This window comes from Schistocerca gregaria, chromosome X (genome assembly GCF_023897955.1).
Source record: "Schistocerca gregaria isolate iqSchGreg1 chromosome X, iqSchGreg1.2, whole genome shotgun sequence".
Lineage (NCBI taxonomy): Eukaryota > Metazoa > Arthropoda > Insecta > Orthoptera > Acrididae > Schistocerca > Schistocerca gregaria.
In genome coordinates, this window is record NC_064931.1 from 505,363,846 (window position 1) to 505,377,278 (window position 13,433).

At 38.0% G+C, this 13,433-nt stretch overlaps 1 protein-coding gene across 2 annotated transcripts in view; it reads right to left on the reverse strand.

The window, feature by feature from the left end:
* Positions 1-13,433, reverse strand: part of LOC126297580 (host cell factor 2) — a 234,210-nt gene that overhangs the window by 161,917 nt on the left and 58,860 nt on the right. For both annotated transcript variants that reach the window (XM_049988548.1, XM_049988547.1), the window contains exons 5-6: positions 11,454-11,645; positions 6,172-6,317 (exon numbers count right to left, since the gene is read on the reverse strand). In XM_049988548.1, coding sequence (XP_049844505.1) covers positions 6,172-6,317; positions 11,454-11,645 — 338 coding nt within the window. The remainder of the gene's footprint in view (positions 1-6,171; positions 6,318-11,453; positions 11,646-13,433) is intronic.

A 13,433-nucleotide genomic window follows, 5' to 3' on the forward strand; every position in this document is an offset into this window, starting at 1 on the left:
TCCTAATCTCGCGGGTGGGGATGAAGGCTGTCTCCAAATGTGGAGCAGTTTATAATGTATTAAAGTCTGCCTTCCTTCCCCACCAGTTCAAGGATGAGGCCTGACAGTTCAAAAAATTTAACCATTCTTTTAACACTAGAATCCGTATCTGCAAGGATGGTGGGCAGATCTCCATCGAAACTTAGGGCTGCTTATATCAGTAATAGGACACACGTGGCCACAATATGCTGAACTGAAAGTGGCACGCCACAAACTTCACAGAGTGGTGGATCCTCCTGCTGGAAGAGCCAGCCATGTGTTAAAGGGCTACGCCCAATCTGCAGTCTGGTAAGAAGAACCTCCTGCCCGCAGCGAGGCTGACATGAAGTCCGCCATGCCTTCATGGTCGATCTGAGCAACTGCAGTTTGTTGTCTGTCACCTGCAACCATTCAGTCTCCCACTGACACACTATGTGTCTGGCAGAAAATGAGATGATGGCGTGCAACAGGATGGGATATTGATTGACAGCATCATCCAAACATGCTTCCTTGGCAACTTCGTCGGCCACATCATTGCCCTGCATCCCAATGTGGCCAGGAACCCAGTAAAATGTCACCACCTTGCCATGGTGTTGGAGCCACTGTATCAGCAGGTCTACTGGATACATTTGGTGAAGTACTTGCAATGCACTAAGCAAGTCGGAACAGACAAATCTTTTAAGGTGATGTCTGTGAACCTTCTCCAGTGCCATCAGAATGCCATATAAATCCACACAATAATTTGTAATTTGTTCCAGAAGATGCACTTTAAAAACCCTATCAGGGAAAACAGCAGAACAACTGAGGACATTCTCTCACTGGTATCCATCGTTATAAACAACAATAAAACTGTGGTACATATTTAGAATGTACGAAAAAGTTGTAAATCAAAATCTGGAGTACAAGTTTTCTTGTACTGTGTCAAGCTTACAATCATGTTGGCTTTCTGAAGATGCCAAGGCGGCAATGCGTTTCATCCCTGGCTGTGTATTTTGATGCCTGACAGATCCAGATCCTTGAGACAGTCTGTAGCATGTATCCCAAATGGCTTGGTCGCATGGGCCAATTGCAGAGCAGCTGTTCAAAGTGGGTTGGACCACTGAACTAAATGTCAATGACTGAGGTGATGCCGAGATTTTCAGCGCCTGTTGAGCCGAAAGGATACGTCACTGAATCCGGAGTGGTGATTCATCAGCCTCTGCTCACAGACTTTGAACTGGGCTGGTCCAAAAGGCTCCAGTTGGTATCTTAATACCCTCATGGTGGACAGCATCTAACATATTGAGGTAGGAAGGATGGGCTGGGGAGTGCCCGGAAGAGTTCTGTAAGTGCATCTGCATCCAAGGCATCATTAGGGGGGAGGTAAAAAGAACACACTGTGGTATTAAAAGGTACGAGAACTTGAATGGTAATTGCTTGCCTGGTTGCGGTAAGAGACAGGAGAGGAGTGGCATCTGTCATCAATGAAAACAGCCACTCCTAGTCCTGTCTCCAGTGGCATCATCCTTCCCATATGGGTAGTAACCCCGTCATGCTGATGTGTCACTGACTAAGATGCATTTCTTGTAAGCAGATGCAGAACGGTTTCTCCTGGACCAGGAGCTGTGATTCTTCCAAATGTGAGTGACATCCATTCAAATTCCACTGCAATACAGAAGTCCCAGTGGAAGCCATTGTTTAGCGGTGGTGGTGGTGGTTTTCTTTCTCCCTCGGAGGAGGTGATTTACCTGGGAGGTCAGGGGGAACATTAGCCAGTTCCCTGCTCTCCGTTTGGAAGCCCATATCCTCAGGAGCATAGTCTCCATCAGAGAGGGAGAGAGCTCACCGACCCAAAGGTTTAACTACCGTTTTCTTGGACTTTGAACTACTTTTTAAAAGACAGTTTTCTTTACTGATAGGAAGAGCGTGTTACCTGGATTCCAGTTCTATTCTGATGCTGGGTAGTGGTATTTGGCTTAGGTGATAAGCCCACTATTAAGAGCTCCTGAAGGACTTCAGTTTCAAGTGCAGTGTGTACTTTTAGTGGTGTGTACTTTTCGCGCACTCCAGGCGGTGAAGCCAAGACCCCTGTTATCCAAAACACACAAAACTCCACCAATGTGTTGCACAGTGGTTGCTGAAGCATGTCCAGAGCTTACAGTGACAGAGGGCTGGTGGCACTTATTAGTCTCCAGCTGAGAAACTCCAGGGTCACCAAGCCCGTACTCAGCAAACGCTGAGTCCCTGAGAGCTCCAAGCTTTTAATTTTTCACTATGTCACATGTAAACTATCATTAAGTGCTGCAGACGAAACAAATGCACATGCATATGAAAGTGGGATTACACTGATGGCCTTGACAGTTTTCTTCTAGTTGCTGATACTTAAGTACAGATACTCAACATGAATGACAGATGACCCCTTTCAAAGGTAGGCTTTTTTGCAATGTTGCCTTTCTGGATACCAAAACTGTTTATCTATGTCAAAATAAGTTTGCTTCTTATGTGCATCTAGTGTTGCCTTGTTACCTGTATTGAATCAGTGTTACAATTTTTGAAACCGATATCATCCTCACTTAAACATTCTTTGCCAGTGCCCTTAGTAATGGTATAACCTCTGTAAATTTCAATACTTTTAGCCTGTATTGCAGCAGTACTTGACATTTTACTACTATAAACCAAGACCAAATTAGTGCCATTAACAGAGCAATGTACTGTTTGACAGAGTCATGAACTTAACGAATATTTCTGTTGGTTCTGGTAAAACTTCTTTAAGAACAATATTAGAGAAACTAGTTTGTAATAAACCCCAATTTAGTTTAAAATTTGCATTCAAGGAATAAGCAAGAAACACTTTGTGATGTGTGTAATTATGTCAAAAATGGTCTTTAGTTTGCAGTTCGCTATATTTATTTTCAAATAGAGCACACTAAAAATACTAATAGAATAAATAGCAGTAATTCACAATCAATGTTCTTGGACTATAGGTAGACTAATTATTGCTGTATAATTCCATACTCTCCACTGCAGTAATTATACAGAAATCTCCCCAATTTCTGAAGTTCCAGAAACAGCTGCACAATCAGGATTTAAAGCATTCACATTTGGAACTTTTACATGCACCAGAGTTTGGGCTAAAAAAACGCATCTTTGTAAAAAGTAGGTGACATGTTGAGAAAAATGATGGAAAATAATCAACATTTTTATTTGAGCAAAAAATTTCTAAATACAGAAAGATATGTCAGAGTGAGGATGGTGATAAACAATCAAAATGCACATACTGCAATAATTATGACCCAAATCTGCACGTGCCTTGTGATTAAGGTTACGTAACATCAGATGAAAACACCACACATTCTTCATATTTTATCCAATCCAATAATGATGAAACCTGTAACTATGAACAACAACCTCATTTTTTTAACAAAAAAATTTGCTGTTTGCAATTTTATTTAACATGTCTTGCATGTGACAGGTTTCAGATGATGCTTTCTAATTTTCTAGTGTGTTTTTCAAAATATTACAATTGAAAATGAAATTATTGCTGTATGTGAACCACTGCAACATTCTTGGAACTTTACTGCAATTGAAGTAAGTGAAAATTATCTGGTATGACAAGTGTCATTTTACAGATACTCTGAACTATAATTTCTTTCATATTTCCCCCTGCCTACAGGACAAGAAACATTAATAACAAATTTTCTTTGTGTTTACATTACAGTGAAACTGCACCTCATGCAGTAAGCATGTTATTCTTTTCTTCACAATGCAACAAAAATGCTCTCAAAAATGGAAATTACACTGCCTAGCAAAAAGTGAACCACCAGGAAGGACAAGATGAAATGAAATTAAATTTCATGGTTTGAGGACATGTGATTTAACTGTAGCCATTACAAAATCGTGTTGAACTTTCAAACAACTTGACAGTGTGAGCCCACTTATCAGTGAGATGCTGCAAAAGCTTATTTTCCATCTGTCTTTATTTATTTGAATTAAGATATTTACTGCAGGAAATTCCAGATACTGTACTAGTCTCTTTCCTAGATGGTGGCTGCTTGTTTTGCACGTCAACAAAGTAACATGCATTATGCTTCATTTCTACCTATACTCAAAAAATAATGTTGAAGCACTGCATTACACTTTGATCAAGGTGGAATACATCATCCATCAAAAGCTACAACCCCCCCTCCCTAATCTATTTTAAGCAACAGAAAATAGGTATTTTTCTGGGTGCAGACTCAAACACCATTGAACATTTCCAGTTCTATCTACTACTTGCTGTCCCTTCATCTGGTTGCTGCTGCTTTATGAATTCCCAACTATGACAATTTTTGTTCACTCAGCCATCCATTACCTTCGTATCTCCAAAATTTTAATTTTTCTTTCTTTTCAGTAAGTCTGTTTACCTACACTAGTGTCCTGTTGTTCTCTCTCTAAATTCCCACAGCATTACTCCACTTTCACTCCTTGAAGGTCTTTCAGACAAAATTTTCATTTTTATGTCTTTATATGGACCACATTACATTCACTGTCTATTGAAATATTACCTCTTCTGATGTTTACGACTGATCTAATCCACGTGGTCTTGTTCCACTTTACGTACCACCACCACCACCACCACCACCACCACCACCACCACCACCCTCCGCTCAGATTTAGCAGTAAGATGGCTCAGTGGATAGCCTGTCAGAAACCGAACACATATCAAGCATGAAAACAGAAAGTAGGTTCACTAAACTGTGGGAGGGGTATATAGCGTCATGGCTAAGTTGTCATGGAGTTGGACTGCAAAGCGGACGACCCTTGTTCAAAACACTCTCGTGCCATTTATTTTTCTTTCCCCCACAGCATATGAACTATCTGTCCAGTCACTGAAATGTTTGTTCTCTTTCTGTAGTCTTGGCAGTTGTCCTACTACATACTGGTAATAGAATGCGAGTCATTTGGTACGAATAAGCAACCGTTGCAAGTAAATGTGATAAAAAGTGAGAGCAGGCGAGACACAACATTCATGTTTCCCAGAAATGAAAAACAAAAAATTAAAAGGTGTGAACTATGTTGCAACAAAGGAATTCAAAACTTAAAAAATGGAATGCAACTTCAAAAATGTTAAAAACACACATTTTAACAGAGCACGAAGAAACTCTTGTGTGAAACTGTTGTTTTTATTTGTTGCACCTTATGTGACAAACTATGTGTTTTCATCATTTCCTTGGGAGTGATCACATTCATATTAATACAAACACTTAAATCAGGCAAGAAGGCATACCTTACCCATCCACCAGGTATACAGATATGGTGCATTAGTAAGAGATTCCTATCATATGAGACACATACCATCACTAATGCTGTGTACGACAAACCAGATATGTTTTCCCATGGAGGATTCAGTTATGTCACCTTGTCATCAACCGTTTGTGGTTCTCATTCAAACGCCACATCCTTTAGGCTGCTTATACAGTAGTTGTGCAGAATCAGCCGTCATAGGTCCCTTACATCTCGCTGTTGCAAACGGATGTTACATGATGACACAAACACAAATTTGAATATAGCAAACAAAAAATAAAAAAAAAAATTAGCACGAGGGAAATTCGAACACGGCTTGCCTGCTTGACAGTCCAACACCGTGACCACTTAACCACAACACCGTTGATCTTTCACCCCAATCTAGATCAAGCTTTTTGTTGTTGGACCATACCCTGTTCCTATTTAACTTTTTTTTTAACAGTTCAGATCATCATCTTCATGGTTTCATGCTTTATCTGTGTTCAGGTTTTGATGGGCTGCCCACTGGACCCTCTTACCCCTGAATCTGAGGGGGTGCAATCGGAAGTTTCCCTTCTGAAAAAGGGAACTGGAATATCACCAACTTTTTTGACATTTCATTCTGACTTATCTGACTGGCATACAAATAAAGCTCATTACAGCACACAGCATGTAAATTAAATGCAAAGGGATAAGCCAAAAAAGCACATTTAATTGCATTCCCATTATGAATAATGGCATTTTAAGCAGTACAATGAAGGTAAATTGAAACACACATCTATGGTATTGCAGGCAGATGCCTTCTTTAAGTTTTCGATTTGCAAGCAGATTGGATATTTAAGAGAATAGGTGGCTGAAGGTAAGTGTGAGATATGCACAACACTTCCATTGTAATTTGTGTAGTGTACGTACCTGGTTGTTCCACGCCTTCCTATATCCATCCCTACCAGACCACACATACAACCTCGTGTGGATTCCTGCAGAACAGTGTCCTGCACGAGCACGAGGCATATATTCCTCACTTGTGTCTATTACAAGTTGCTCCCATGTGAGAGTTTCTAAAAAAAAGGGAAATTTGTCAAACCTCAGTACATAATATTTTACAGGGTTTAAATCCAAATCTATCAAACTAAAACTGTTCCTGTATCAGAAAATTAACATTTAGGATGGCAGCAAAATTTCTGGAGAAAAATGTGTAGCTATTGACAAATCACAATGTTTAAGACTAGTGCTTCTAACTACTAATGTGTTTTAATCAACTGTGACACACAATATCACACTGGAAACTTAATATTGTTCATTATATCTACTTTTCTAAGAATTGGTAAATACAATTCCCTGATAGCTGCAGTACTAGTCATGCATCAAATATTCATGCACAGACGAAGGGACTGTAAACTGAATGGCATAAAAACAGGTTGCTGCCCCAGTCCATAAGAATTGTTTCAACAATGTAGTGCCTTTTTTAAGGAATAGCCTTACAAGTGGTGTGTTTATGCCCTTTTTCCCCTCTGACCTTTTGAGCTGGCTTACCTAGACAGTAATAAGAACACCCAAAGTTTAAAGAGGACTCTGAACCATGGTGAAATTTGCCATTTTTCACATTAAAAATCATTACTGGAAGTGAAAGTGGGAAACAGAAAAATATTTTAAGACCATCTGGAGATTCAACACCACACCTTTGGATTCATAATCTATACCTTACCCACTGAACCAAACAGCCACCTTAGTATTCCTGTACTACCACAATTTCTGTCCTCTAGCCAAACAAATAAGCACTCCCCATGTATCATCTTTACCATATAACTCAATTCACTCAAACTTTACTCTTATTTATGTTGTGTTACTGCAAGGAGGGCAATGGATTTGAATGGAAGGTCAGAAATGGACAGAAGTATGAAAGTTGTTTTAGACAATAAATGATACAGGAAGTTGCTGTCCTCGACCTGAAGTTTAGTTGGAACACGGCAGTTGATTACTAAGCATGGTTCTATTGGAGGTGGTATATGCTTGCCTTCATCTGAACTCTCAATTTATTTACCCCACCAGTTATGGTGAGACCTACTGTTTACCACCGACACCAGACCATGGCACAACCTGACATTTTTCACATTAAAGTATCACTGCAGAAATGAAAGCAATAAATAACAGATGAAGTCCTAAGACCAACTGACAAACAAACCCCAGATCTTAGAATTCGTAATTGGTCACTTACCCACTGAACCACCAAACCACACTAGAATGACTAAGTAGCTACAGGATGACAGAATTCCTATTTGGCATTATGAATGGCAGGTTGCTCTAAATGTAGAAAAATCTAAGTTAATGCAGAGGAGCAGGAAAAACAATCCTGAAATATTCAAATACGATATTAGTGGTGTGCTGTGTGGCACAGTCACGTTCATTACATATCTAGGTATAATGCTGCAAAGCAATGAGAAACAGAATGAGCACATAAAAATAGTAAAAGGCAAGACGAATGGTTACTTCAGTTTATTGGGAGAATTCTAGGAAAAGGTAGCTTGTTGGTGAAGGAGAACACTTGTACAAATCATTCTTGACTACCGATCAAGAGTTTCAGATTCCCATCAAGTGGGATTAAAGGGAGACATTGAAACAATTGAAAGATTTGCTATAATATTCGCTCAACACATTATTACAGAAATGCTCCATGAAATCAAATGGGATGGGATGGGCTGAAGACTTTCTGTTCACAAAATACTAATTGAGAAAATTTAGAGAACTGGCATTTGCAGAACGAACCTACAGCCACTGACATACCTTTCGCACCAGGACTGAAGACAAGATAAGAGAAATTAGGGCTTGTACAGAAGCCTATGTGGAATCACTTTTATCTTGCTCCGTCACTGAGTGTAACAAGAAAGGGAGTGACTAGTAAGTAATGGTATAAGGTTCTATCTACCATGCCCAGTTATCGTGACTTGAGGAATATGTATGCAGAGTTAGAATACCTATGGCACAGTTTGTCAGTTGAGGTACGCAATACCTGCATGGACCTTCAGTCAGTGGAAGAAAGAGTTTGTAATGGAGAATGATTAAATTTTGATCAGTTTTTAAACCGTCACTGCTCAAGTTATATATCATTAAAGACTACCAATATTGATTTTTTAGGAAAGTTATGGAAGAATATTCCATTTAAAACCACAAATGAGCAAATCTTGCAAGGAAATCAGCAGCACTACGTGGGGAGGACTTTCGTGTACTGTGAGTGCAGTCATCACAAAGAAAATATGTGCATCACTATACACTGTGATACGAATGATAGGAATTGACTGTTCATGTGGCTAGATGGCAATGTTGCAGGATGTGGCTTACGCTACACGAGTCCAGTTTCTACTACTCACATCTCCAAAAAAACAACAACATGCAAGTTGTACTTGTTATGTGTGAATTTATTTATAATAACTATTTGTAATACATAAATTCAAAAATTTAAGAGAGTCTTTAATTATCTAGTGTGCAGAAACATCGAAGTTATTTGTTGTACTTCATAGTAGAAAAGCAAGATATTTTTGCAGTATTGTTGAACATTCACAGTCTTTTTTTTCAATGTTACATGATTGCTTTATTAACTTTTTCTACAACCAGTTAAAAGGGTAATTTATCAGTGAATAACAGTTATAACCCGAAGAACACACACACAGTGATTGGTCAACGGCCTGCCACTCACATAAATTCGAGTTCGTTGCAATTATGTTAATTGCAAAACCATCAGTCACATTGCTGTCAGAATCTGATTTCAGAACATTTTTCTTATGCATTGCCCAAGCTATCCCTGCTCCCTTCCAGATGTATATTTAATTCTTCCAAGCAGTGTTCCAGAATGCCTCCATTTTTAGCTGCCTCTATCTGATGACTTTTTTCTTGTAAAAGGCTTTCACATGTCAACCTCAGCATACAGGCATCACTGGATGCTAATATGAATGGGCATGTGGATGCACACCAATCTCCCAGTGATTGTCAATTTTTGTGACCAGAGCCACTATGTCTCTGAGCCTGACTGTGTGCAGCTTCAGTGATCTGATGGGAACTGCTGTTACCACCGCAACAAGGTCCTTGGCTCATGGCTGCCACTATTATATCCAAAATTTCTAATTTCATTGTGTCACCCTGTATATGCTACACCATTTTGCAGACATCATTATGTCAGCACTTTATTTTTTTCTCTGAGTAAAATGAGAAGCTGTGCTAGATAAATTATATTTTATAGCTAAGAGGCTTGCACTTTGTCAGATATTTTTGCTATAAATATCGGTTTCCTAAGTAGATTTTGATAATTTTAGGCTAATTGCAAAAGGTGCATTAACCCACTAGAAACCACACAGGCAATACCTGTCTATATTTGTGAAATGGGGGTCAATATTAAAAGTGATCAGTGTCAAGCTATCACCGAGAAGCAATAGTCTTAGTTAATATCACAACAATGTTAATCTTGCTGTGTAGAATCAGTAAATATCACAAACACCACGATTTCCTGGGACAAAAATGTGGAAAATCTCATTTAATTAGTTGTCATAATTAATCTTAAAGAGCACCGTTACCCAGAAAAAATTTACTGGCTTAAAAACCCATGTGAATCACTATGTTTTACTATATCACAATCAACTGAAATTAGAACTTAGTTGTAGGGTGTAATGTAATCAAGCCTATCGCACATTATAAAAACTCTGGTACTGGTAGTATTGACAATTTCATTTGAAAATAAACTCATACAAAACTGTCCTATTTTGTGTATTACTGTTTACATTCAATGTGAACAAAAGCATAACCATAAAATTTATAATATTATTTACAACATTTCCAATAAATGTATGGTTAAGAATACGGAAGTTAAAAATGTGAACATTTATTATTTCATAGTTTGTGAAACATCAAACTTTTTGTGCAGAATTGTAAAACTATTTAATGTGAACATGTTCACTTTCAAAATTTTGCAAACTGACATACAGATATAGGAAGATATTTCAAATGGCTCTGAGCACTATGGGACTTAACATCTGAGGTCATAAGTTCCCTACACCTAGAACTACTTAAACCTAACTAACTTAAGGACATCACACACATCCATGCCCAAGGCAGGATTTGAACCTGTGACCATAGCAGTAGCACGGTTGTGGACTGAAGCTCCTAGAATCACTCAGCCACCACGGCCGGCTATAGGAGGATTTCTCAATGGTGATATGAATTTGGTACAAGAAGAGGCAGAATTCTTGTAATAAAAAGGTCTGGTATATTACTCAGTTCTCATACTTGTTGCCAATTTAGATGGGAAAAGTATATAGAAAGAGCCAATGGAGTGGTGATTAACTAGCAACAAATGCTTAAGGGAGTTGTGAATTTTGTAAAATTTTTGCATCTGGGACTATAGAAAGAACCTCAAGAGATTAGAACGCCAGTGGCGCATGAAAAGACTTAGGTTTTGAGGGTTAGTATGTTCACCAATGAGACGATCTTGTGAATGTATACACATAAAAGCTAACTTTTCTCGTTACATTTTACTCGCTAGTTTTCCATTTTCTTTGTTTATCTGAGACTATAGAGGAATTACATGGCAATTTGGAAGAGAGATTCTTCATATAGAACAGAGAAATTAATTTCTTTGGTGATCAGTCTAATCACTTAGATGAAAGCAGTTTGCACTGGGAATCACTGAAAGCATTCTTACCTAACACCAGTGAAGGTGATAATTCAATCTAGGTCCTACAGAAATTTTCAAAGCAACCTTTGTGATACTACACTAAGATGACAACCTTAAGGTGGGTTTGAACACCACAATGTTTTACTAGACATGGTACAATTAGAGGTGGTGTTGCATTGCTGTCTTCAAACTTTCAAAGTGGCTTATCCACCAGTTGTACAGGGAGCCAAAGTTTAACATGTATACTGAATCATAGTCAAACTTGGTATTTTTCACATTAACAAACACTGCCAGAGGTGAAAGAAATGTAAAAGGGAATAAAAATCCTGGTACTGACTGGAGATTGAAACCAAGGCCTTCAGGTCAATAGTCTGGCACTTCAGTATAGAGCCACCATATGATACTATGATCACAAAGCAACATTTCTTTTAACTGGAATGACAATTTGTAAATAATAATAATAATAATAATAATAATAATAATAATAATAATAATAATAATAATAATAATAATAATAACAACAATAATAATATACCTAGGTTTAAGGATGCTAATGAATTTGTGCACTTCCATTCTTTCTCCAACGTTGCTGCTTTCACATCGTCAACAACTAGTGGCACCCAACCTCCAAATATAAACATCCTTTCACCTATTAAAGTCGCTGTATGCAATGAACGTGGTAAGGGCGGGACTCCTCTCAATACAGGTCTCGTCCATGAGAAAGTATCTGGAAACAGGAAGTAGTACTTTGCATTATTTATCACAAACTAGTTTTTTTTCTTCTTCCAAAAAGGCATTTCGTACACACTAAAAGTTACAAACACTGCAAGAGATACTATACAAATAACCAACAGTTTTAAATTTCTATTCGAAGCCAATGGTGTTCTTATATACTGGAAGAACATAGAGATTAATGACTTTTTCAGCCACTTCTAGACAAAAATGAAGGGTCACAGAACAGCAGAAGTACAATAGCTTTTACTACACTGAACAGTGTGATACAGCTCTGTCAATTAGGAATGCTTTATGTGTTTTAAATGCTTTGAAGCACCTTTTTTATCATTTATGGTGTGCCTTTAAAAAGAAGTATCACCAATGAGCAGGTGTCGTTTTGCAAAGAAATATGCTCACATTAGCAAGCTAATACCTGTTGGTAAAGCCTGCAGTCCTCTTCAAATCTTCCTCACATGAAAATACCATCAATTATGAAGCTTATGTAGAAAACTTAACACTTACTAATTGAACTTCATATACTGCTTTAATATGTGCTTTGATATGCCAAGTGTGGTACACCTACATTGTTTTATACTCTAATTCTTTGTCCCTTTATTTTAGACTGATTTATTATGCATTTTTTCCATCATATTTTCCATAGTTTTCTTGATTATGGACATTTTAATAATTTTTCTAAATATATTAAACATATTTGTAACAATAACATCATACCGACAGCCAATTTTTTATGCTGATTTTTCCAATTTGCAGTAAATGTAAGAATTTGTTAGTGTATGTCTCATCTACTGGTGTTAGTTTTCCTTTCATGATCTGTCTAGTAGAGCACTAGCACTTTTAGTAAAGGTTGATCACTCAATTTTTTAACAGTACTATGGAGAAATAGTAGTTTGTCACTGTAAAGAAGGACCTGTCAAAATCCATCATTTTCATGGCTGCTACAACAGGCTTTGACAGCAGTAAATTAACCAAATACATTTCAATGCAGGTAACAGTTTACGTACATGAAATGTGATGACAAGAGACCGTGATCAGTTTGGGGTGTAATTCTTTTCACCGATACAATGGGGGGCAGGGTGGTATTAATATAACTTGATACCAGTCCACATGAAAGGTGAGTCTTTCAATGGTAAGCATCTCTTGTCAGTATACATTTGGCCGAGACATGGATTTTCCCCCCTCCCACATTGCTGAAGGTGTGTTTGTACCAGTGCAACTTCTTGTGCACACTAGGTGCATGTAGCCATTGTACAATGAGGAAAAGGGGGCAGGAGTAGTGTTCCCACCCACAACAGGGAGTCATGTGCAACAATCTTGCACCTGTCTGCGGTTCTCTCTGTTTGGCACTTTGTTTCACTATATCTCACAGTTAGGAGATTCAGGGTATCTCACACATTTAAATTTGTCTTTGCAGTAGGACTTTGGCCGTTTGGTCTAATGAGAAACATGTGGAATTTGAAAAAAATTATCATGCATTTCCGTTTTTCTGGTAGTTCATTCCACGAATTATAAAACCAGGTGAAAAAATGACTGACTACAGTTTCTCAAAAATAAGAACACACAAACAACAAAGGCAAACGTTAACAAAATTAACAAAGCCTTTGTTTGTACTTCTGATAAATATACAGTGAAGAGTGATTCTGGGGCTCTTGATGTGCCAAAGTCATCCTGGTTTCTTTATGAGCCATTTCTATTTATATATTGTTTGTGTCGTTGAGAGCAAATAAAAGAACAATAAAATCATGCATGTAACTGAAGTAGCCATTGCACGCACATGCACATT